Source organism: Pristiophorus japonicus, chromosome 12 (genome assembly GCF_044704955.1).
Source record: "Pristiophorus japonicus isolate sPriJap1 chromosome 12, sPriJap1.hap1, whole genome shotgun sequence".
In the NCBI taxonomy this organism is placed as follows: Eukaryota; Metazoa; Chordata; class Chondrichthyes; family Pristiophoridae; genus Pristiophorus; species Pristiophorus japonicus.
Genome location: NC_091988.1, coordinates 31,119,242 through 31,145,785, shown reverse-complemented (window position 1 = coordinate 31,145,785; position 26,544 = coordinate 31,119,242). Strand labels below are relative to the sequence as shown.

The window sequence follows — 26,544 nt, the reverse complement described above, 5'->3', positions numbered from 1 at the left end:
AATTGCAATTTCTAAGGTACTCCATTCTAAAGTAGTTGCTCCAAAAAAAATAGAAGCAACTCGGGCTGAAACTTGAGCCCATAAACTACACCTTTCCACCAGTGATGGCACTGCAGCATGATTGTCTCTCCAACAAACTCTACTTCCCAAAATAGCTGAAAGTTTTGCTATTTGACAATGTTATAAAATTAAATTATTTAAAGTTCATAATGTATGGCTTTAAAATACCTATTAATTACATCTTGGCCAATTATTGCCCATCCTCTTAACTCTTGCTTCACCGGAAGAGTGCACTTCGTCTTGACTCCATGTGATTCTCCTGGCTCTCTATTTCATGCTCATGATCTTAAGAAGTTTTATTTACACAAAGCATTAGCGTCTAAAAGAATTAAATGACAAAGCACAAAGTTTCTCTATAAAGTTTATTTCATTAGAATTATGTCAAATGTATCGTGTAGACACCTTTCATTATTGGAATTATGATTTTCCAAAATCTTCCAGTTTCATGAAGACTTGCCCATCCGTAGAGAAATAAACCAATAACTATACATTGAATAACAGCACATTGATACCAAAAGTAACATGCAACATTTTTAAAAAGTTACAACTTTCAATACACTAGAAAGACCATCTGATCTTATCTTAGACGATAGAAATGCCAACATGAAAGCATGCTATATAGAGTCATAAAGTTTACATTGCAATGGGGTGCACAGCCTATTGCTTGTTTTATGACAAAGGAAGAAAGGAACCTTTAAGAGTTTGCAGCTGTCAAATATGCAGAATAGGGGATGGATGTGGTCGACTGAAACTGGTTATGTTGCCAAGTACAGGTGTCTACCTAAAGAAAAGCGAACCCTTAAATTATTTTAGACAGCCTTGCATTAAACCAGTCGCCATGAGATAGCAAAACCACTTCCGAGGTCTACAGCTCCACATTGGAGGTTGGAGGACCTTTGAAGTTGTTTCAACACTAGTGGACTGGGTTGCTCTGGAAGGGGCCATAAAGTTTTAATCAGCAAGACTTAATTTGTATTGGAGACACAGACATCTGCCAGACTATAGGATAATATACTTTACTGACTCCAAAATCTCTATCACCTTACCCCAACACACTGCTTGGGTCTATTCAGGAGCCATGTTCAATAAAAGCCAAATGAAAAGTAACTGGTACCCTATTTTCACAAAATGGAATGGTACAGAAATATTTTTTCAGCAGATTGTCTGTTTTGGAATGACCTGAGGTATCACAAAACTCTGAAAAAGGGCACGGTAAAAATTTTAAAAACAACTGTTTATTTGGGCTCAAATATATTTGAAGCTAATTCTTCAGCTATTACAGAAGTTCGGGTCGATGTATTCAAATTGGAAGTGCACTTTTCCCACCAGAAGATAACTGTAAATTATCTATTAAATCTTCCACCAATTTATGAAACCGACCACAAACAATGAAAATCAAGCTGTGCTGCCAAAAAAACAGCTGCAGAAACCACAATATTTGAGAGATGAAAACTAGTTACCAATCCAAGACCGTATTACCAATTGTCTCCGGTTAAATAAAACACAGTTGCTAACTTAAATTGTGGCAGTCTAGGATTTTGATAGTGTAAGTGACAACCAGTCAAGCCCTTCAATCAAGCCATGTCCTTGTGTAGCACAGGTAGTCTGAACATACCACTGTTGTAAAAAAAAAAAGAAAATATGGTGTTAGACAAATGAACAAAAATATAATCTTTACCAAATCCAATACAAAAACACATTTCAGATTGCAACAATAGTTTATAACAAATATCAACAGGCATTTGGCCAAGGTTATTTCAAATTTTTAAAAATTAAACTAATTAAAATTCCCCTCTTACCCTTGTCCCCTAGAGCCAGTGACATAGGGCTCAAGTTTCGAGCCGCACCTAGAACGGCACAGTCCCGACCTGGACGCCCGTTTTTCGCACCACAAAGTGCGCCTAAAAAAACCCTCCAGATTCTCCAGCTCCCTGCAGGTCCTCTGGCCCTCGGCGCAACGCAGCAGGAGCTGTAGGAGGCGGAGCCAGGTCCCTGCGCCGAAAACAGTGCCGGGACCTCTGCACATGCACGCTACAGTGGGCGCGCAAGTGCAGTAGCTCCAGGCGCCTGAAACTGTGGGAGGGGCCCGAAGCACGCAGCCCCTAGCCCTGGCCGAATGGCCTCACTGGGGCTGCGTGAATAAGGCTCCTCCCACAGCCAGCTCCTGCTTCCTGCCGACCCGACCCCCGCCTCCAGGCCGGACGCGATCCCGACACCCCACCCCCCCACCACCACCACCCCCACCAGACTGGACCCGACCCGACACTGACTCCCCCCCCCCCGGACCAGACTCCCCCCCCACCTGCCTCCGGACCGGACCCGACACCAACACCCGCTCCCCCCCCCACCCCCGGACTGGATCCGACCTGACCTCCCTCCCCCCGACCCGACCTCCCTCCCACCATCACCCCGACCCAACACCACCTACCTGTAAATCTGGTGCTGGGGACGGGCCCTGCCCGAAGTCTCGGGCCTGGCCCGTTCAGCCCCCCCCCCCCCCTCGCTGTCAGAAACACAGACACTGACAGAGAATGAGAGACACACACAGACAGACAGAGAGATAGAGACAATGACAGGGACACACTGGGGGTGGGGGGGTGGCATCCCAGCACGCTGTTGGAGGGCTCCCAGTGCTGCAGTCGGTAAGTAGAAAATGTTTTATTTATTGATATTTTTTTTTTAATTATTTCTTAATTTTTTTTGATTGATTTATTGATGTTTTTATCATTTATTATTGATGATGGCTCTTTATTTGTAAAACTGAAGTGTTTAACGTTTGTAAACTTCCCTTTAAACCCCCCCCCCCCCCATTCCCTACGCCTGATTTGTAACCTACGCCTGATTTTCTAAAGTGTAGACAAGGTTTTTTCGAGCGTACAAAAATCTTCACTTACTCCATTCTAAGTTAGTTTGGAGTAAGTTTTCACTGACGAAACTTTGAAATCAGGCGTCAGTGGCCGGACACGCCCCCTTTTGAAAAAAAATTCTGTTCCAAAGTGAAACTGTTCTAACTGACTAGAACTGGAGCAAACTAAATGACGAGAATTCCGATTTCTAAGATACTCCGTTCTACACCAGTTGCTCCTAAAAATCAGGAGCAAATCATGTGGAAACTTGGGGCCAATGTTTCCATGAGCACTGGCAGCCCTCCAGTACCTCATCTAAGTGGACAATCTTTTGTGTGGGTCAACCTTTTGTGACATGAAGCACTGCCTATTGTATGGTGGAATATTACATCTAGTATCCACGCACACATTTTCCAGCAGAGATTACTGGATTGAGATCAGGTGATGGAATCGACTTAATTTTCCTCCCCAAACTAAGGACAATTGTTACCATCAATCCAGCTCTGATCCCAGGGATCAAACTTGAGATCTTCATAATCTATATAGCTCTATACACACCACCCACCAAAAAGCAAATTCATCGATTGAGGAATTAGGAAATCCACTCATTAAATTTCTGATATTTTGGGGACTTCTTGAACTCTTGGTGGTCAGGAAAAGATATTTTAAAGAATACACATTTGCCGAGCACTGTTCATGTCCTTGGCTCCCCAAAACACTTCATAGCCAATGCATTACTTTTTACCCGATAAAATTTTCCAAATGGCTTCGCATTTCCATTCTCCACATCTTAAGACAGTGCCGTACTTTTCACTTTGTCAATATTTCTCCAAATCCTAAAGATGTCGATAAAGTAGGTGATATTCGATCAGCCACCCATTATACACACCAAAATGTTCTTTCCATTGACGTTAATGGAAAGGAAAAGCGTGCAAGATGTATAATAAGATGGTCGATCTGATATCAGCCGAAGGTGAACGTTGCGTCCTGAAGTGCTTTGCCTGCCTACAATTAGCTATCTCAACATTAGCCCGGAATCAAACTTCAAACTTTTTCTGGACTGTACAGTCCAGCTTTTCATTATATAGATTGATTTTAAGTCGTTGGACAAGTCCTATTTTGTCATTTTAAGGGAACTTAAAGTTCAATGATGTTTAAGGCACATATATTGAATGCCAATATTGCAAATACTAACACATCTATGATAATTCCATGCAAAGTGTTATGAATTACTAACATTAACAATGTAACAGCTCTAAATAGATTTCTTACAGTTCTGTTACCAAGACCCGGTAGTCCTAATTTTTCTGTCAATTCGTTCACGCTCAAGACATTTGGCAGGTCCTGTTTATTGGCAAATACCAATAAAACTGCATCTCTCAATTCATCTTCGCAAAGCTGGAATAAAACAAATTAGCAATATGATTCAGTTATCATGGCGAATTTATTCCAAGAGTGCAAGATGTGTGATCATTCAATTTATCTGGGGATTGTAAGTTTGCTAAACTGTCCATATTTCAAGTTACACCCAAGATCAGGAAGTTCATTTCGACTTCAGTCCTACGTTAGTACTAGACTCCCACTCTCTTGAACATACACTCAAGCTGGGATTTCAGTATCTTGCCCAAATGGCTGTTCCTAGTGTATGAACCGAGCCAGGCTATTAGACGACAAGGACATCATAGTCAAGTCAGGGACTGTATCATTTAACATCCCCCCAATTTTTTTCGTTAGCTCAAAAATGTTACAGCAAATTGCAGCCAGCCTTACTGATACACTGGCAGAGATAACTCCCCACAGACCAGAAACTGCTACACAAGGCAGATGTTCCTCTCTGGTACTTCAACTAAGTGGCCATTATTGTTGCACAAAACTGGACAGTTAGTGCTGGGAGATTATCTGACTGTGGAGGACTTCGGCAAAGTCTGATGCTATCAGATGCACAATTCCAGTAAAGATTGCTATTATGATCAAAAGTGACAAATCTGGCTAAGATTTACCATCACTAACCCAGGGGTATTACTTTCAATTGCAATAGTTTGACTGCTGTCTCAGCTATGATCAGTTAACTCACCCAAGACCTGCTACCTCACTGATCTGCTTGGTACTGAGTCACTGGAGTGGCTTTTCTTTAGGCAATTCATGCATGTATTCCATCCCTCAAAAGATAACGAGCCTATATAGCGAGGTACCCAACAAGAGAATGCGTTCAACAGTTTTGGGGCATAAACCATAATGCTAGGTCCCCAGTGGCTTAGTTGGTAACGAAAGCACGAACTGAGCCAAGTCAAATTTGAAGGTTCACAGTTTGATTCATAGCCTGTTCTGGGTTAGATTACCTCAGCCAGAGTGAAAGTAGGGATACAATTGGTTCCTGGACCCTTGGGTTAAAAGGAGAAAAATCAGCCAGGACTCCTATCTTTGATCACTATCCACTGACCCCGACTGGAATGAGCACATTTGGATATCAGTTAAGGCTTGGATTCGGATTGGCCGTGCTGCCTACCACACCAAACCCCATCACAATTTAATGGCTTGCCAACACTCACTGACAGGTTCGCACGTCAAAAGTGGCTATTTAGGCAAAGTATCGGAAAGTGCTTTGTAACCATACATTATAAGAAGTAAATGCCTTCAGAAGAGAATATTTGGTTAAAATCTTCAAAACCAAAACACCATTAAAATATATAGGCTGCCAATGACCAGGAAGTAGCTGCACATGCGCAGTCTGTGTTTGTTTGGTTGTTTGCTTTGGGACTCACAACGAAAAATGCCGGGAATACGGAGCGGGCATGGGGGAATATGTCGGGAACACAGTGTGGGTTTTCTGGTCTCACGGGCTCGGAAAAAAATGCAGAAATTTCAAGATTAATGCGCAGAACGCTTTTGCGCAGCGTCCGGTCATTGGCATCAGCTTCCGGTTCGTTGGCAGCAGTCACTCCATAAAAGTATTCTTGTATCACAATAAGAAAAAACTAACATCCAGTGACAGTGCCACTTTTTAAAAAAAAAACACAGATGTGGGACTCTGAAATGACCACCATGAATGCTGAGAGATGACAGGATATACCAACCAGGCTCGTTCCGTTTTCCTGACATAGTTCTCCAGGCCCGCTCAGTGTTCCCTCACCTCAAATTTAAAACAGCACTTGTAGCCACTGTCCCTCTGAAATGGCTGTATTTTACATTTTTTTAATTTAGTTATTTTTCATAAATACATCTGTATCTGTGTCCCCTATCACTCTGTTGTGGTCCGATATATCCCGATTGCCTGGGCTCCCACTGCAGCTGCATTGATAAGTATTTCACCCCTTCCGCTCTCCCAATTTGGTGGCCTGAATAGAGTGGGCCCAGGTTCCCACTGTGGTTGCATCTACAATATAAATTAGATTTTAAAATATTTCCACGCATCTCCAGCTCAAAGATTTATAAACAATAGTATTCTTGGCTCACTCCCATTTGGTCCAAATTAATTTTATAATTTTACACTACTTCTATTGTAAAAATACATTTTCTTGCAACCATTTTGTATTTTTCCCTTTTATTTAATTAATATTTTTTAATTGAATCTCAGGTCCATTTATTTAATACACATTTTCAGACAAACCAAATTTATTTAATAAATTATAGAATCCTATTGGATTAAGCACCCACTACTGCTGGTTTACTTAATTTAAAGCAACACATTGATTAAATGTTCAGTGCCACTCACATGACTTCATGAATATATTTTAATTCATAACATTTCAGGAAAAAACTTTCAAATATCTATAACTTTTAATTAATCCTTAAATTTTTGGAACATGGCTCAATTCCTTCCAATTCCCATCAACACCACAACAGGAAATACTGAATATCTGTACAACCAATAAACCATCACAAGGATTTAAATTTGTCCCAGAAAATAACATTAATTTAGAACATTGGAAAACAAGGTACCAAATGCAAATCTTGATGGATACATACCATTTTCTGCAGTTCTTCTGCTGATTCCTGAATTCTCTCTCGGTCATTGCTATCGACCACAAAAATGAGAGCCTGTAATAAGATAAGGGAAATATTATATACTTAAAATTTGCAAGATTTATTTTGACAAGGCAGAGAATACAAGAATTCTTAGAAATCATTTTCACTGAACATATGTAACATTTACAGGATGTATTTTTACTTTAAAAAAAAAGCTTTGACATATAAAAAAGCCCATCAACAAATCTTCCAACACTACCATGTTACTTCAATCTACTGTACTGTCAGAGTGGAACACTGAATCAGTTCCCTACTCCTTTGCACGCTTGCCATCAACTCTGGTGCCAAGAAGATGGGAAACTATTTATTTCCCCCCACCCCTTAAAATCAGACCATGTGACTTATGCTATAAATTATAAATCAAGTACATTAAAAATAACATAAGTAGCAATGATAGACAATACAGAAGCTGGTCATAATTTTACAGAGCTCTTAAGTCCCACCGCGAGTACAAAAATATCACAAAAAATTGAACAAAATATAAAATTTTTGTCAGTCATTACAACACCAATCATACACTTCACATTGCTAGAGCTAAAGCAAAGGCCTTGGGAGGAGATTTACCACCCTTCACAGTTGTAGGTGTATGACAGAGGGAATACAGGGGAAAGGAAAACATAGGGAATGATTTTAAAGACAATAACCCTAAAAGAAAACATCTGTACTGACCATCTGCCCTCCGGATTAGGCATCTATACAAGAAGCCTACAAATAAAGATATACAGTAACTCAAACAGAATACTTGGTCCCAGTTTCTTGCACTCGAGGTTTTGCGAGATCTGTAAAGATTCCCTTTCTATGGTCAGGATATTAAAAAATGCTTAAAAAGACAAAAAACAGTTAATTATCTATCGGTCATACATACCAGGTTAAAACCAGTAGATTTGCAGGAGATTCTTTCTGACGAGGTCATCTCTAAATCACAGAAACTCTGCACACTTCAAAATGCATTAGCTTGCTACACAATGTACAGATATTGGATACAGCAAATCTGTCCAGGGATTAACGAGAAATATGGAATCCTAATGGAGAGATTACTTACCTTCAGATTTTGTTGTCATATAACTCAGGAAACAGCCCCTTCCAATGTAGGTTCTATTTTATCATGAGTGGCTTCTGATCCCAAATGTATAAATATACTTATGAAAACCCTCTATCCAAATTTAAAGGAGTACATACGCTCAAAAAAAAATATAACAAATGACTAGCCTGGGACAATGTGGTTCTATTTCTACGTGCAATTCCCAGACATTCTAAGCCTATTGTACAATAGATTCCATATGGTCATACTACTACAATTAGATTGCTACAGAGCGCCCCCCCATCCCTCTCAAATTCTGGCCAGAACAGATAGAAATAATTTAACAGAAATTTTTTATTTCAAATAATTCCTGATCAGTCATATCTCAAAATCAATATACAGAAAGTAGAGCAATGGTTGAATGCACTCAAGGTAGCATTTTGGGTAACTCAGGACCTGATTGTTCTGCAAGAGACTCCAACACAAGACGACATCAGAATCGGTGATTGTTAGTTCTGATCTGAATCACGAACAATGCATCAGTAATGATGCAAGTTCCTGATTTCAGCTTTATCACTCATTGATGGTCAATTGTCCCCTCCCCTAAAGTGCTGTAGCACACCATTTATCTAGCTCAAAAAGCACTTGGCAAAGGCCGAGGTGCAGATCATCACACTTTGTAGGACCAGAAAAACAAATTGAGAGGTTTGGGAGAATATTTTTCTCTTAAAACAAACACGTGCAATGGAACAGAGATGACTTTATTTTGAATTCCTTCAACTCCCTCACATGCAATCTCACTATTTGTGTGACATTCTGCAATTTTTGGGCCCAGGTCTTGAAGACTCAGCACAAGTACCGTTGCAGTTCCATAAAACAAACAATTATCAAATTCAGATAACATTCTGTGTAATTCAGTTAAAGTTCCACCTATGTTCACCAAGTTATCAAATACTATTTAGCATGCATCAGTTGTGATTTTGATTTGATACCCTGTCAGACTAAAATGCATATATTTTAAATTCATTCATTCATTGATAGTGGATCAAAATAAACTTTAGAAAGCCAAGCAATAGCTTATATATAAAAACAATTAAAATGCCAATGTAGCTGTAAAGCATATACTCCTTTTTCTATAAAACCATGAAATGTGATTGTGAACTTCAGTGCACCTTCAAACAAATACATCATAATACACCATCAGCAACATTCTTAGGGCTAGACTTTCCACTTCACATCGCCCATCTAAGGCCCATCTATGGCCCAAAATGGACCTCTATCGCCCATTTTGAGCAAAAAGTGGAAACTAGGCACAAAATATTGCCGGAAAAATAGGCCCCCAAGTTTCTACTTTGATCGCTGAGATGATCGCCCACACAAGGCCCATCCCAAGTTTCAGCACTTGGCATGCACTTCGCTGGGCTGATGCAAGGCCCAAATGAGTGCTCAAAAATAGTTGCTTTTTCAGGGCCTTAGAGAGGGAAATGGGCACTACAGACGCCATTTTTAGCCTCTGAGGAAGGGTGGAGAATTGTTCCGAGTTATTTGAGAGTGTAAAATTGATGCAAATTGTACTCAGAAATTGGGGACAGGGAATATAAATAGGTATCATCACCTTATTTATGCATATATTGGAATTATTTATTAAACAGCTTTTACATAGTGAAGTTATTTAATGATATTCCGTGGGGAAACAGAACAAACAAATCTGCATGAAGAACTGTACATTGTAAAACTTAAGTAAATAAGAGAGAAGGTTCAAAAGTTGTAGAAATTTTTTTTAAATTAAGAACTAATGAACAACACCCTCCCACCAACCCACCCTTCCCTCAAAATCCCCAAAACGTTACAAGAAGAAAAAGTGAACATTTTACAGAACAGGTGGCCATTTAAGTAACGATAACAAGTGACCCTTTCAGTCACGCCAAGTGACCCTTTCAGTCACGCCAACAAGTGACCCTTTCAGTCACGCCAACAAGTGACCCTTTCAGTCACGCCAACAAGTGACCCTTTCAGTCACGCCAACAAGTGACCCTTTCAGTCACGCCAACAAGTGACCCTTTCAGTCACGCCAACAAGTGACCCTTTCAGTCACGCCAACAAGTGACCACTTCAGAAAGAATGGAAAGGGAACAGTTAAGTAATGATAACAAGTGAACATTTAACTTTATGCTGGGTTGCGTAAAATTTAGTTATGTTTAAATGTAACCCAATAACATTACAGATTCTAGTTACTATTTAGATCATTAAATAATACATAAATATAAATTTCAACTACTCTCGCAGCTGTTCCACCGTTTGCGGCACTGGTCCGGTGTACGGGTTTCATTGGAGGCCGATGTGACTACGTCGGCTATTTCGGACCAATTCCTGCGATATGCATGGGGTGGAGGTTTCCCCTGCCCACCCCATGTCAGATCCTCCCACCTGGAGCTGACAGCATTTACGAGGGCCTCATTTGCCTCTTCGCTGAAGGGTTTGGCCCTTCTCTTTCCTGCACCTCCCTCCATTCTTTACATTTATCTGTAATTTGGATAAGATTTTCTGACCTGCTTCCTTTTCTCTCTCTCTCTCTCTCTCTCTCTCTCTCTCTCAGACCCACCCAGAGCCTCTGAGTATGTGTGAAGACCCTTGACCTCTCAAAACATGGGAAGAAGCATCAACCTGAAAAAAAAAAATCAACCTGCACTTGTGCAGTAATGTGTTGCTAGGGAAGCTTTTTTTCCCCATTCACTTCCGTTTTCTTTGGGCGATCAGGAGATCGCCGAGAAATGACATCGCCGGGCTAAGGCAGAGTGGAAAATCGCAAAAAAAAAATGGGCCTTGAGCCGGCGATCAGCACGGGCGATAGGTCCCGCATTGCTGGAACAAGGCCCATTTTTTTCGGCCTTAGCCTGAAAGTGGAAAGTCTAGCCCTTCGGCTTTTGAAACAGAATGCCTTGCAGGCAGTAAAGTTTTTAAAGAGAAAGTTTTGAGGGCTTTCGCCGAGAATAAGAGGTCAAAAATGCTGCTAGAACAGTTCGAAGACATCTTGTTTAAATCAAGTATTACAATCTACTGACGTGGGAAAGTGTGATGCATTCTTTATTTTTAATCATTAAGTAGAGACATTGGGCCCAAGTTTCCACATGATTTGCGCCTGATTTTTAGGAGCAACTGGTGGAGAACGGACTATCTTAGAAATGGCAAGTCTCCACATTTTTTTTTCTGCAGTTCTAGTCAGGTAGAACAGTTCTACTTTGGAACAGAATTTTTTCTTCAAAAGGGGGCGTGTCCGGCCACTGACGCCTGATTTGAAAGTTTCCACAGTGAAAACGTACTCCAAACTAAAGTAGAATGGAGCAAGTGAAGATTTTTGTAGAACTTAAAAAACCTGTTCTACACATTAAAAAAATCAGGCGCAGGTTACAAATTAGGCGTCCAGAACGAGGTGGGGGGGGAGGGAGGGGGAAGGGAAGTCATTAAATTCTATAATAAATCCTTATTTATACTTATACAAATAAATCCAACCTGAATAAACATTTATAAGCAAAGAAAAGATTAAATAAACCATCTTCCGACCTGTGTGAAAGTGCTTCAGGCAGGCCTTTCGGGACCGAAGGCTGAACAGGCCGGCCCGAGACTTCGGGCAGGGCCCGTCCCCAGCACCAGATTTACAGGTAGGTGGCATCGGGTCGGGTCGGGTCGGTTCGGGTGGGGAGGGAGAGAGAGGGAGGGGGGGGGAGGGAGGTCAGGTCGGACCCAGTCCGGGAGCGGGAGTCGGGTCGGGTCCAGTCGGGGGGGGCGGGAACAGGAGCGCAGGTCGGGTCCGGGGAGTGGGGAGTGGGAACAGGAGCGCGGGTCGGGTCCAGTCGGGGAGCAGGAACAGGAGCGCGGGTCGGGTCGGGTCCAGTCGAGGGGGGGGCGGAGCGGGAACAGGAGCTCGGGTCAGGTCCAGTTGGGGGGTGGAGCGGGAACAGGAGCTCAGGTCGGGTCGGGTCCAGTCGGGGGTGCGGGGAGCGGGAACAGGAGCGCGGGTCGGGTCCAGTCGGGGGGGGGGGAGTGGGGGGAGAACAGGAGCTCGGGTCGGGTCCAGTCGGGGGCGCGGGGAGCGGGAACAGGAGCTCGGGTCGGGTCAGGTCCAGTCGGGGAGCGGGAACAGGAGCGCGGGTCGGGTCGAGTCAGGTCAGTCGGGGGGAGGGTCTGGTCCGGAGGCGGGGGGGGGGGGGGGAGCGGATGTCGGGTCTGGTCCAGAGGCGGGGGGGGGGGGGGGGGGGGCGAGTGTCGGGTCTGGTCCGGAGGCGGGGGGGGGGGGGGTCGGGTCTGGTCTGGGGGGGGGGGGGGGGGGGAGGAGGAGCAGGAGCTGGCCGTGGGAGGAGCCTTATTCACCCAGCCCCAATGAGGCCATTCGGCCAGGGCTAGGGGCTTCGGGCCCCTCCCACACAGTTCGGCGCCTGGAGCTACTGCACTTGCGTGCCCACTGTAGCGCGCATGTGTAGAGGTCCCGGCACTGTTTTCAGCGCAGGGACCTGGCTCCGCCCCCCCACAGCTCATGCTGCGCTGCGCCGAGGGCCAGAGGACCTGCAGGGAGGTGGAGAATACGGAAGATTTTTTTAGGCGCACTTTGTGGCGTGAAAAACGGGCGTCCAGGTCGGGACTGCGCCGTTCTAGGCGCGTGTGGAAACTTGGGCCCATTGTACTGTAAGTCTAATTATAACTGGCACCTTCAGGAGAATCAAGGAAGCATTTGTGCAAAAGACACAAATATCCAGTCCAGATCTTAAGTGCATGCTATTGTTACATCCTTGGGTTATACTATCACCTAAGTAAATATACAGCAGTGCGAGTCAACTCCTGCAAAACAGGAGAAATCCAAAAACACCAACTTGCATATATATAGCGCCTTTAACGTAAGAAAGCTGACGTCACCGAACTTGAGAAAATTTTGAAGATAGACTTGAAATTGTAGAAGTAATATCCTCAGCATGCTTAGGGCTAAGGCTCAAGTCGGGTGCATTAAATAGTGCCCACCCATGCCAAATTGTAGCTCCCGAATCAGAGATATATTCCCGTCTTCTGTAAAACTATGTATACATATAGGTGCCTGTATGTGTGCAGTAAGAAGAACATAATAAATAGGAACAGGAGTAGGCCATACGGCCCCTCGAGCCTAGTCCGCCATTCAATAAGATCATTGATCTGATCACGGACTCAGCTCCACTTCCCCACTCACTCCCCATAACCCTTGATCGTTTAAGAAACTGTCTATTTCTGTCTTAAATTTATTCAATGTCCCAGCTTCCACAGCTCTCTGAGGCAGAGAATTGCACGATTTACAACCTTCTGAGAGGAAATTTCTCCTCATCTGTTTTAAATGGGCGGCCCCTTATTCTAAGATCATGCCCTCTAGTTCTAGTCTCCCCCATCAGTGGAAACATCCTCTCTGCATCCACCTTGTCAAGCCCCCTCATAATCTTATACGTTTCGATAAGATCACCTCTCATTCTTCTGAATTCCAATGAGTAGAGGCCCAACCTACTCAACCTTTCCTCATAAGTTAACCCCCTCATCCCCAGAATCAACCTAGTGAACCTTCTCTGAACTGCCTCCAAAGCAAGTATATTCTTTAGTAAATATGGAAACTAAAATTGCACGCAGTATTCCAGGTGTGGCCTCACCAATACCTTATATAGCCGCAGCAAGACTTCCCTTCTTTTATACTCCATCCCCTTTGCAATAAAGCCCAAGATACCATTGGCCTTCCTGATCACTTGCTGTACCTGCATACTATCCTTTTGTGATTCATGCACAAGTACCCCCAGGTCACACTGTACTGCGGCACTTTGCAATCTTTCTCCATTTAAATAATAACTTGCTCTTTGATTTTTTTCTGCCAAAGTGCATGACCTCACACTTTCTAACATTATACTCCATCTGCACTCACTTAGCCTGTCTATGTCCTTTTGCAGATTTTTTGTGTCCTCCTCACACATTGCTTTTCCTCCCATCTTTGTATCGTCAGCAAACTTGGCCACGTTACACTCAGTCCCTTCGTCTAATTTGTTAATATAGATTGTAAATAGTTGAGGTCCCAGCACTGATCCCTGCGGCACCCCACTACTACTTACTGGTTTCCAACCAGAGAATGAACCATTCCAACTTGCAGGTCACAAAGCTTTGTAATTTCTACAAATAATATCGCAGAAAGCTGTGGCAGTTTTGAGTTCCAAACCAAGAACAATTGGAATACAATTTATTTATAATGAACTGGACGGTGGTTCAGGTTTAAAGAGAGATGCACCACCACTCTTCTCTTTCTTTGAGGAACCAGCATGTTTGTATCTGTTAGTTAGCCAATCCTCTATCCATGCTAATATATTACCCCCAATACCCCGTGAACTTTTATCTTGTGCAGTAACCTTTTATGTGGCACCTTGTCAAATGCCTTCTGGAAGTCCAAATACACCACATCCACTGGTTCCCCTTCATCCACCCTGTTCATTACATCCTCAAAGAATGCTCCAAGTTTCAGAAGAAACCGCAATGCTCAATGTGTGGGACCCATTTCAATTTGCGGTACATTTTAACCAATATACTGATGTCAGAAATTTTAAAAACTCCCGTTCGAAGGGTCTACACCTGAAGTGAACTGGTTATATTTTCTCTATTTTGAATGCTGATGCACCTGCTGTGTATTTCCAACATTTATATATATTTTTCCTTTTTATCCGTACTGGTTTGAGTCTACTAGCATCGGGTGAGGGGAAAGATTTGGGCTCTCAGTAGTGCATACATAGGGAAAACCTACATTAGTTATGAGAGGTTAAGAATTTAACTGAAGACTGCAAGTACAGGTAGACAATACACACAGCATACAAACATGCTGGTTCCTCAAAGAAAGAGAAGAGTGGTGGTGCATCTCTCTTTAAACCTGAACCACCGTCCAGTTCATAATAAATTGTATTCCAATTGTTCTTGGTTTGGAACTCAAAACTGCCACAGCTTTCTGCGTTATTATTTGTAGAAATTACAAAGCTTTGTGACCTGCAAGTTGGAATTTCACAAAATGCAAACATAAAACAGTTAGAAGAAAAAAATGTGGCATTTTTGTAGCATAATAAATGAGTTGAAACTGATTTGTGTCAAGTTTGTCATACACACGAAAGATTTTTCAACACAAAACTTATGAATTAAGCAGAATAATGTACAAAATATTAAAATACCTGGGTGTTCTGGAAATAGTGCCTCCACAGAGGTCTAATTTTGTCTTGGCCACCAACATCCCACACAGTGAAACTTATGTTTTTGAATTCCAGTGTTTCAACATTGAATCCTGTAAAAAAATAAATTGCGGATTCACAATAAAACCAAAGTCTTAACCAGACGATTAACTTATAACAAGTTGCAGCTTTGACTGGGATATGTTTAGATGCACTGTAATTCAGACATATTCAGTTTTATTTTTACATACAACAAATTAGAAGTTGCTCTGTGTGCAGCGATACTTTATGCCTTTAAAATGAGCTTACATAGGTTGTCTATTTCTTTGCTGTATTGACAATTGAATTTATTAGTCAGGGGAATATTAGAGACAACCAACGTGGCTTCATAAAAAGCCATGTCTTCCAAATCTAATTGTATTTTTTGAAGAATTTGGCAGATGAGGGAAGTCTGGTAGACATTGTCTACTTAGACTTCCAAAAAGCTTTTGATGAGGTTCTCTAGAAGATCGAAGCCTCTGATACTGGTGGTAATATAGTGAGCTGGACTGAGAACTGGCTGGCAGGATGTAGGCAAACAGTAGTTGTTGATGGATCTGGATCAGTTTGGAGACCAGTCACCAGCGGTGCCCTGCTGGGAGCAGTGCTGGGGGCATGATCTGCAAATTATCAGATCTGGGCGAGTGTTAGGACTGTAGATTATGCTTGACTGATTCAGACAGATCTTAATGTGTTGGGAGATTGGGCTCATGACTGGCAAATGATGTACAACTTGGATAAGTGCATTGTTTTGCATGTGGGCAAGGCAAATGCTCAACATTCATACACCCTTCAAGGAAAAGCATTAAAAAAGGTGCAAACCAAAAGAGATTTGGGCATTCTAGTGCATACATCTTTAAAAGGTACATGAGCAATGATGTGAAGCGATAGCTCAAGCAAATAGGGTGTTGGGTGACATCCATCGGATACAAATACGAGGCAGAATACTTTCTCCTTGTACAAGACCTCAGTCAGGCGGCACTTGGAATAGTGTGTCCAGTTTTGGTCTCCTCACATGGTGGGCGATAGAGGCTTTGGAGAGGGTACAGAGTGGAGAGGGTACAGAGGAGAGCCACTAGACTAATTCCCAGTTTAAAGCATCTTTGTTATCAATATAGGCTAAAAGAGTTGGGACTCTACATTTTAGAGTAGTGTAGACTTAGAGGTGATCTGACAGAGGTTTATAAAATAATGAAGGGAACAGATTGCGTTCTAGTTGACCGTTTGTTCCAATAAAATAGGTTAGGGAGAAGCAGGGATCGCAAATCTAAGTTGCACAAGGCCAGATATCAGGAGGTGGCTCTTTTCCCAGAGACTAGTGCACCTCTGATACAGGTTGCTGTATCATGCGACGGATGCTGATTGCTGAATTCCTTCGAGCGAGAGCTGGATCTGTTTCTGGCTGGGGCAAAATCACCTCTTAGAGAAGGTAGGTGCTGCAGGGAATTCAGGGCCAAACTTGAATAGTTTCAATCGCCTAGATGGGCCAGAGAGGAATTTCCCAGATTTCCCCACCACCCCAGCCTGGGTTTTTAAGCTTTTTTTTTTGTCTCTCCCAGCAAACTGCATGGTTTTGGGTGGGATGGAACATATTGTGATACACAAGGTATCCAATTGTGTGGGACAGTCTCGATTAACGTCATTGTTCAATGTTTGCAAAATAAATTTGCTGTGTCCTTCACTCCATTACAAAGTCCAACTCCTGCCACACCCCAAAGGTTTGACTTCATTTTTATTTCATTTTAAATTACAGTTATATTCAGACTAGTAATTTTCCCAAGACAAACCGACCAGCTTCAGGCAAATCTCTCCCTCACATATACAGAGTAGACTGGCGGTTCAACCCTAGAATGGTCAAACCAGAAAGTGCAAAAAAATGCCCAGCAGCATCCAAAAAAAGAAATTTAATTTCAGATGTGCTCCTTCTTCATTTTAAATTTTCAGACTTTGCTAATTTTATTTTCAATTAACCAAACTGATTTGCTGCAGTTATTTTGGATATTAGTTTGCATCTCACATTAGTGTGCGCAAACCTATTTTTATATTGCTTGTTTATCGGAAATACGTCCATTCATGACTGGTGGCTTGCTAAATAATTCAAACCACACCTTGAACTCATCACCTGGCATTAAAAAGATTTTCCAACCATCACCAATGAATATCATAAAACATAAATTGTCTTGTTAAACATATCCAATGATGCTTAATTGCATTCCCATCTTTCTTAGAGAGAGCTATGTATGTATACAGTTCTATTATTAAGGTGAAATGGAAGCCTTTGGGGCTGTAGTATAAACAATGGTATTTCACCCAAAGGTTGCTCCTGATTTTGGATAACTATCATCCAAAACATTCAGGTTCTGTTCATTTCCTCCATTCCAACCCACAACAGATTGCGGACTCAATCTAAATGCACTTCAGATTAAAAGCAGTGTCATCTAGATATGCTAACTACATGTCAGTGTTTGGGTCACTGAATAAATCAGTGTGGACTCAGCCCCCACAGTCAGCAGATGTTGACACACTGACCAGACACCCAAATCCACCAGACGTTGCTATCAAGGTCCCCGATGGCTTAGTAAGTAAGTTTGAGATGGTGCAGGTCACGACCACCCTGGTATATGCTAAATTAGCATGTCTCAATCAGGTTTTGTTGGTGTTCCTACAATCACCACAGAAGAGGGGGGAAAAAAGCCAGGGCTCCTGATTATTATCGAACGACCACTACTGGAAGTGAATTTCAATGCAGGGCGGAGGGCGCACAAGACTTGTCCATGATCATGGTCATGGTCAAATAATCCAGCAACATCTCTTGACCAAATTCACACATGAATTACCACCATATACCTCCTTTCAGGACTGCAAATGGTTCCCAGCTTGACCCTATGCTCCAACTGAGATGTCAATAAAAAGATCAACTTGGAGAGAAGGAAACAGAGGGGGTGCAATGTGAAGAGACAGCAAATAAAACTAACCAACAACATTCAAAAGAGACAAATCAGATACATCTTACTGATAGTCTGATGTAACCAATAATCCAGGATGATTCTTACTTACCAATAGTTGGAATAGTTGTTACAATTTCCCCTAGTTTCAGTTTGTATAAGATGGTTGTTTTACCAGCTGCATCCAAACCAACTAGTATGGGAAGAGAGATCAAAATTAGTGCTTATTTTACTTAAAATACTACCCGTGCATGTGAATATACATTTCATTTGAAAAATACATGATAAATTTCTGAAATAGACATTATTATTTTCCTCCATGGTCTTTTGGAGCTCTTGGTTAGAATTTTATATAAAAGGTGACAACTGGAATGTATATGGGTTTTTTTGGTCTTCAAACAATCCTCACTTCAGACAACCAATCTTTGCATTCAGTCACCCTTATGTTTGAGTGGTATTTTTCGAATATAGCCTGCCCACTAAAAAACAAAAGGGAACAAATATATAGCACATAAATCTACCACTAGTCCTTGTATAAAACAAGTAACATATCACAAACAAACAGTTTCTTGACCCAGTTTGTTAGTGATGGCTCAAAAGTCCAGGTGGAAAACAATGTCCAAAAATGGCTGTCATCCTGGAGAAAATAGCTTCTCTTTGGAGTGTTACACCAATCTGGTGACTTGGCATGATTTTTAATAAAGATTGTTGGGAAAACTAACAAAATCGATTCCTGGGATAGAAATTGCCCTACTCCTCCAGGCACAGCTCCACTATTCTAGAGAACTTTCCACTTTTGCTGGTGCTCCTCTTCTTGCAACACTATTTTTTCCATTGCTGCATTTTTTGTGGAAGTTTAGTAGTTCAATGTGGTAAAAAAAAATTCTCTATTTAGCAGGGTTTTACATTTAAACTGATATAACAGAATGAAGACCTGTTTTTGTGGAGCTCTGCTCCTGGTCGAATGCTTGCGTACAGAAGCATGGATTGGAGAATATGGTGCAGAGTTCAGCCTCTCCGATTCTGGGAAATCAGTAGCGCCACAAATCAGGTGGACTGATCTGTACATCTGATTATCTGATCTGGGCTGCCGTACTGCGAGGCTTGCGTCAAGTGATGCCTGGCAAGATCATCCTTGTGTTTAAGTAACCTTTCTTCGTTATAATGTTGTAAAATGTGTTAAAGTTTACTGGTTCGTGCTGTTTAAGCATGCTTTTGCACTATAAACGTACGGTTGGTAGAAAGCGATCTCTGCTCTTTACCAATACTAAACTAGCAGCATAAATGCAGAGTAGAGCTCCAACTGAATCGAGTGAAGTGGTACACGACTCCATATGGAGTGCAAATCCAGTGTGACATCAAACCTGTTTTATCAAGTGCTCAGGGATACTATGGACCACACCAGATCACTTTGTAAACCTTAATTTAAAGAGAAAACATGCATTCGCCCCTCCCCTCTCATTTAAATTTCTAACTTTTTAAAGTTAGTTATGGACATGCATGAGCAGAGTTCTCTCAAAGAAGCTGGGCGAGGTTCTGCTTACTGGAAACCAAACTGCAGTGACTGGTCTCAGGCCAATATCTACATTGTAAATGCACCCTAACTTAGCAATTTAATATATCAATGTGTTTAGAACATTTCGCAATATGCTGCAGAAATTGGACAGACCTGCCACACAATCGTGTGTGTGTGTGTCTGTGTCCCAGGGGCGTAACTCTTCAAGCACGCAAATAAAACGCAAGGAGTCCCTTGTCTTGCACAAAAGAAATCCCACTTCAGTGACGCACTGGAGAGCACCCCAGCAAGAATCAATGTTTTCAGGAAAGGCAGGAAGAAAACATTTTGGAAAAACTAACACCTCCCCAAGATGTAGTACAGGTACAGCATCTTTCTAACGTCCCGAATCTGGAAACGCCTGAGCCCAGATATTTCCGGACTTCGGAACGTCTTTCCAACGTCCTGAGTCCTGAAATGCCTGGGCCCAGGTTCCGATATTTCCAGATTTTGGGACGTAATTTTGTGCCGCGGTCTGCATTTTAGATGCACCCGTGTTCTGGCCGAGGGAAGGGGACCTGCTTGCGGACCCAGGAGCAGCGGTGCCTGTGAAGGCCTGGAAGAAGAGGTAGGGTTGGAGTTTTTATTTTTTCATTTCTGTGAGTGTTCTGAGAGTTTGATTTTTGGATTTTCCCTGGGCCTGGTTGGCGGCGGTAAGCAGTTTGGCAGGGTGTCCGGATTCCGGAACGTTTTACGGATTCCAGACGACCCTGCCACGGATCATCCCGGTGTCTGGATTCCAGAACAGTACAGATGCCGGAACTCCAGATCTTCAACACTGTATCTATACTGCACATTATCACCGCTTTCATCAGAATTCTCCACTTAAAAACTGATTTTTCACTCAAAAAAACTGGGCGTAGGTCCACTGTCAAAGGGTAAGGAGAATATTTAATATTCTTAAATAGAAAGTGTAAAATAAGGTTTACTGAATTGAAAAACAACAGTGTGTCTTTAACATAGAAAATGTCTCATGGCGCAAGGAAAATGCTCGCAGCGTTGAAAAAGAGATTAGGTGGGGTGACCAAAAGCTTGGTCAAATGGGTAAATATTAAGAAGCGTCTTAAAGGAGGTGAAAAAGATGGGTTTAAGGAGGGAATTCCAAAGAGTGGGACCTAGGCACCGATAGCACAGCCGCCAATGTTGGGACAAGAGTAGGGAGGATGTTCAAGAGGCCAGAATCAAAGGGGACATAGAGGTCATGGAGAGATTTAAAGATAAGGGATTTTAAATTTGTCACAAAGAAAGGGCCTTTCACTACCTCGGAGTTAAAACTAATGAAACTAAAACTTTTGAAGTGTAGTCACTGTTGTAATGTGGGAAACATAGCAGCCAATTTGCACACAGCAAGGTCCCACAAACAGCAATCTGTTTTTGTTTAATATTAGCCAGGATATCAGGGAGAACTCTCCTGTTCTTCTTCAAAATATCAAAACACCATAGGATATTTTATGTCCACCTAAGAGGGCAGGCAGGGACCTCGGTTTAACATCTCATCCGAAACACAGCACTCCCTCAGTCCTGTACTGGGATACAAGTCCAGATTTTGTGCCAGAGCAAAACTTGAACACACAACCTTCTGACAGAGGCTGCAGTGTGGGTCACACTCCCGCCTTGGAGTCAGAAGGTTGTGGGTTCAAGTCCCACTCCAGGAACTTGCAGCACAAAACTCTAGGCTGACACTCCAGTGCAGTGCTGAGGCAGTGCTGCACTGTCGGAGGTGCCGTCTTTCGGATGAGACATTAAACCGAGGCCCCGTCTGCTCTCTCAGGTGGCTGTAAAAGATCCCATAGCATTATTTCGACGAAGAGCAGGGGAGTTATCCCCGGTGTCCTGGCCAATATTTATCCCTCAGTCAACATAAAAACAGATGATCTGGTAATTTATCACATTGTTTGTGGGAGCTTGCTTATGCACAAATTGGCTGCCGCGTTTCCTACATTACAACAGTGACTAAACTCAAAGTACTTCATTGGCTGTAAAGCGCTTTGAGACGTCCGGTGGTTGTGAAAGTCGCTATAGAAATCCAAGTCTTTCTTTTTCTTTTCAACTGAGCTACGGTTGACACCGTGGTTAGTGAGGATAGACATGATGGGTAAGCAGGACTTGCTGCAGTACGAAATACAAGCAGCGAGAGTTTGGATGAGCTGAGGATTATGAGGGTAGAAGATCGGAGCCCAACAATGAGAGCATTGGAGTAAGAGAATCTGGAGGCGACATGTATAAAGGTTTTGGCAGCAGATGGGCTGAGTTAAGGGCAGAAGCGCAAGATGTCAAAGATATGCCCTGACCACATACCCGGACGGAAGCTCAGCTAAGCGTCGAATAGAATGCAGAGGTCCTGAATGGCCTGTTTCAGCCAGGGCAGGAGTTGGTATCAGTAGTAAGGAAACAGAGTTTGTGGCAGGGGCTGATGATGATGCATTTGATCTTCCCAATGTTTAGCTGGAGGAACGAGACTCATCCAAGATTGGATGTCAGACAAACAGTCAGACAGAACAGATGGAGGATCGAGAAAGGTGGACAGGCAGAGCTTGGTGCAAATCAGAAAACCTGCTGAAGATGACCCCCAGGTCTGTGGATGATGCTGTCAAGGAACAGTATGTGCATGAGGAAGAGACCATGGATGGGGAGGTGATGGCGCAGGATGGAAAGAGGAGCCACTGAGAGAGATGCTCTTGCTTTGATTAGATAAATAAGAGTGGAACCTTATATATAAGAATTGGACAACTGAGGATAACCGGATTGAGGACAGCAGAGAGGTTGAGGAAGATGAGGAAAGATAAGTATGCAAGTACAGCAAGTAATCAGGAAGGCAAATGTAATATTGGCCTTTATTGAAAGGGGGAAAGAGTATAAAAGCAAAGAAGTCCTGTTACAACTGTACAGGGTATTGGTGAGGCCACACCTGGAGTACAGTTTTGGTCTCCGTATTTAAGGAAGGATATACAGGTTGAGCATCCGAAATCCGGAAACCTCGGGACTGAGGCCATTCCGGATATTTCCGGATTTTGAAACGTCTTTGCCTGGGCCGAGGTAGGTGGGGTCGGGGAGGTCAGGCCGCCGAGGTAAGGGGGCGACAGCCGGGTTGAGGCAGGTTGGGCCGCCGAGAGCTGAGCCGCCAAAGCGGGGGAGTACGGATTTCGGAACATTTTCCGGTTTCCGGACAACCCCGCCACGGATTGGCCCGGTGTCCGGATTCGGAACTTTCCACATTTCAGACATTCAAACCTGTACTTGATTTGGAGGCTGTTCAGAGAAGGTTCACTAGGATGATTCTGGAGATGAGGGGGTTAACTTAAGTGGAAAGGTTGAGCCTATACACATTGGAGTTCAGAAGAATGAGATGTGATCTTTTGAAACATAAGATAATGAGGGGGCTCAGCAAAGTGGATGCAGAGGGGCTATTTCCACTCATAGGGGAAACTAAAGCTCGGGGACATCGTCTTAGAATAAAAAACTGCCCATTTAAAACTGAGATGAGGAATTTCTTCTCTGAGGGTTGTAAATCTATGGAATTCTCTGCTCCAGAGAGCTATGGAGATTGTGTCATTGAATATATTTAAGGCGGAGATGGACAGATTTTTGAGCGATGAGGGTTACGGGGAGCGGATAGGGAAGTGGAGCTGAGTCCATGATAAGATCAGCCATGATCTTATTGAATGGCGGAGAAAGCTCGAGGGGCCTACTCCTGCTCCTATTTCTTATGTTCTTATAACTTACCATGCTCAAAGTCAGAGAATGTCATTTGTAACTTTGTTTAGAGCTCTTTTGGCATTGTGGGAGGGACTGAAGATGGATTGGAAGGATTTAAATTGGGAATTGTACAGAGAAAGGCACCAAGTTGGGAGGTGATATGTTAAAGGACCTTTGAGATGAATGTAAAGTAGTAGTAAGCAAGAACAGAAGGTGCTTTATTTTGAGTGGAGGTGATAGTGAATTTGAAAAAAAAGGAGACAGCATCTGCAGATGAAAAAGCCTTTATGTCAGTTAGTATGGGGATAAAAGGGAGGTTGGGTGGTCAGGATTTTAGTGGGAGTGGGGTTGATAGAGTAGGAGGTAGGAGCTGGGAGAGAGAAGAAAGGAGTTGGGGAGAAATGAGAAGCAACGATAAAAAGAGTTTGACTGGGAGAGGGACAGAAAAATTAGAGAAAAATATGAACGAATGCTTATTTTTTGTTGTTTAGATGTATACGGTTAGTTTAAAAAAGTTATACCTGACATTATAGTGACTTTATTAATACCAGCGTCACACTGGACCAAAGACGAGCACAGGAGTGTTAGAATTTCCTGATAGCAAGTGTTAAAAACTTTGGTTAAAGATTCACTCCCAAAACTACCACCAGAACAGGAAAAATAGTGGCTCGCATTTTGTGGTCAGTGGCGAACAAACAGCGCCTGCTGTTAATTGCACTTACACTCGTCCACAGACTTTCTATGGGTATTTACAATGGAACTTGGTGATTAGAAATCCATTTGGTGCAGCGGCCTCGAGGATCTGTGAACAGGGAATGCAACTGTGCATCTCCTCAACCAATCAGATTGAAGAATTCTTAATGAGCAGTGCAGAGTCTGAACCAGGAAGTGCAAGTTAGAATATTCAATCCCACATTATGTACATAAAGTAAAATAAAGAGGGAAAGAAAGATGGGATCAAATAAAATTCGATGTCGAGCCACATAAGGACATATTAGGGCAGATGACCAAAAAGCTGGAACAATGAAGTACGTTTAAATGAGCATCTTAAAAGGAGGGGAGAGGGAGAGGTTTCGGGAGGAATTCCAGAGTTTCAGGCCTCGACAGCTGAAGGCATGTATGCCTGTGGTGGAACAATTAAAAATCGGGGATGCACAAGAGGCCAGAATTGGGAGGAGCACAGAGGTCTCAAAGGGTTGTAGGGCTGAAGGAGGTTTGGGAGATAAAATGGGGTGAGCCCACAGAGGGATTTGAAAACAAGGATGAGAATTTTAAAATTGAGGTATTGCCGGACCAGGAGCCAATGTAAGTCAGCGAGCACAGGTGTGATGGGTGAATGGGACTTGGTGCAAGTTAGGATACAGGCAGCAGAGTACTTAAGAGTCTTGTCGCAGAGAGCATGCAGAAAACGAGCGCGCGGCAAACCAAATTCCCACCCACCCTTTCCTTCTGTGGCTGTCTGTCCCACCCGTGAGAGAGACTGCAATTCCCGTATTGGACTGTATTGACCTGAGAACTAACTTTTAGAGTGGAAGCAAGTCTTCCTTGATTTCGAGTGAATGCCTATGATGATAATGAGCAGAGTTTTGAATGAGCTCAAGTTTATGGAGGGTGGAAAATGGAAGGCCGGACTCAAGAGCATTGGAATAATCAAGTCTAGAGACAACAAAGGCATGGGTGAGGATTTCAGCAGCATTGGAGTTGGGCGATGTTTGTGTCGGCAGCTATGTGATTGGTTGTTCACTTCAGTTACTAGGGAGAGGGATGGAGTTGACGGAGTTTGTGGAGGGGAGTGAAGACAATGGCCTAAGATTTATCACGTCGTTTAAACTCCATTAAACTAGAATGGCCAGCAGTAACATTTTTGGTGAGTATATTGGGCAAGTACCGCAACTTCACGCCTTCCATGTGTTTCAATGCCAAGTCGCCCAGCAAGATAGTGGTGCAGCGAAACTTGTGGAGGAGCAGGGTAACTCAGATAGCAACTTCCTGATTTGGGCATTAAACTCCAACTCTCTGCTATCCGGAAGTTGTTGTCCAACTTACTCTCTGTAACGATTTGGAGGGACTGCCTATGATGCCACGGGTAAGCGCGGACAGGCTCAAAGCCAAGCTCAAAATCCAAGACCTGTTGTCTCAACTAATCGGTGAAGTGATGTGGCAGCCGCGGCGGCTCCGCATCTCACAGGAAGACAACAGCTCGAGCCACACTAACGGGAAAGGCCAGAGATCCGCGGGGTGCGGAGCGGAACTTTCGGCTATGCCATTTCAGAGCCGGCCAGGAACTCATCCTCGCCAAGCCCGCGCTCCAGGCCCACCACCACCACTATCGCACCTTTCAATAGCAGCGGCACCGGGCCCCGACCTCACACACACACACACACACACACACACTCTCCACTCAGATTAAATATTTGTGACATATCCGCCCGGCTCTCCCAAATAAATAGAACCCGAAAAAGAAACGCGGGGTGCGGGGCGTGCACACAGCACGCCGGCACGGCCACGAAACCTGAGCCGAGCACCGAACAAAGGAAGCGAGGCCCTCGGGGCCGCCTGCACAAGGAGCCAGCCAGCCAGCCCGGAGAGGGAGGGGGAAGCCATCAATCAGCAAACGGCTTGCCTCGCTCACACGCTTTCTTTTATTTCCCCCACCTCATCCTCATCCTCCTCTCTCCATACTCACCCATTAATATTCGCACTTGCCTCTTGCTCAACAGCTTGTTTAAGATGTAGGAAAGGCTGATACCCATGGCGGTGACCGAGCGCTGGCACTCCTGCGTCCGGCTCGGGCTCTGCCACGTCACGGGCCCTGCCACGTCACAGCCCAGCCGCCGCCGTTCCAACGCGGCGCTAATGACGTCAGGCCGTCCAGCAAACCGGCGGTGACGCAAAATGAATGCGCCGCTGCTGCTGCTCTGCTCTGCCAGGGGAGGGTCAGCGAGCAGCCTGCAGTCGATACTTTACATCATATCATGATTTTAATTCGATGAGTTTACTTTGACTTCATTCACGGGACGTGCACGTCGCCACGGGCAATGCCAGTATTTATTGCCCATCCCCAACTGCCTTCGAGAAGTGTGGGGTGGGGGCAGTGAGCAGAGCTGACAAACGTGGCCACCTTTTTACATAGAAAATAGGTGCAGGAGTAGGCCAT

At 43.4% G+C, this 26,544-nt stretch overlaps 1 protein-coding gene across 1 annotated transcript; it reads right to left on the bottom strand.

Annotated features, from left to right (window-relative positions):
* Positions 1-408: 408 nt before the first annotated feature.
* LOC139277172 (ADP-ribosylation factor 4-like) lies at positions 409-26,216 on the bottom strand. Its single transcript, XM_070895272.1, has 6 exons — positions 26,074-26,216; positions 18,249-18,329; positions 15,156-15,265; positions 6,873-6,944; positions 4,179-4,304; positions 409-1,677 (listed from the first exon to the last, which is right to left on the bottom strand). Exons 1-6 carry the CDS (start codon positions 26,138-26,140, stop codon positions 1,591-1,593), a joined length of 543 nt encoding a protein of 180 aa, XP_070751373.1. The 5' UTR covers positions 26,141-26,216; the 3' UTR covers positions 409-1,590.
* Positions 26,217-26,544: the final 328 nt, after the last annotated feature.

Bases quoted from the DNA above. Each gene is read 5' to 3' on its own strand.
- LOC139277172 (XM_070895272.1), bottom strand. From the start codon at position 26,140: ATGGGTATCAGCCTTTCCTACATCTTAAACAAGCTGTTGAGCAAGAGG. The intron at 18,330-26,073 runs GTGAGTATGGAG...TTCCCATACTAG, and splicing joins GCAAGTGCGAATATTAATGG to TTGGTTTGGATGCAGCTGGT. The intron at 1,678-4,178 runs GTAAGAAATCTA...TTTTTACAACAG, and splicing joins CGGGTCTTGGTAACAGAACT to TGGTATGTTCAGACTACCTG.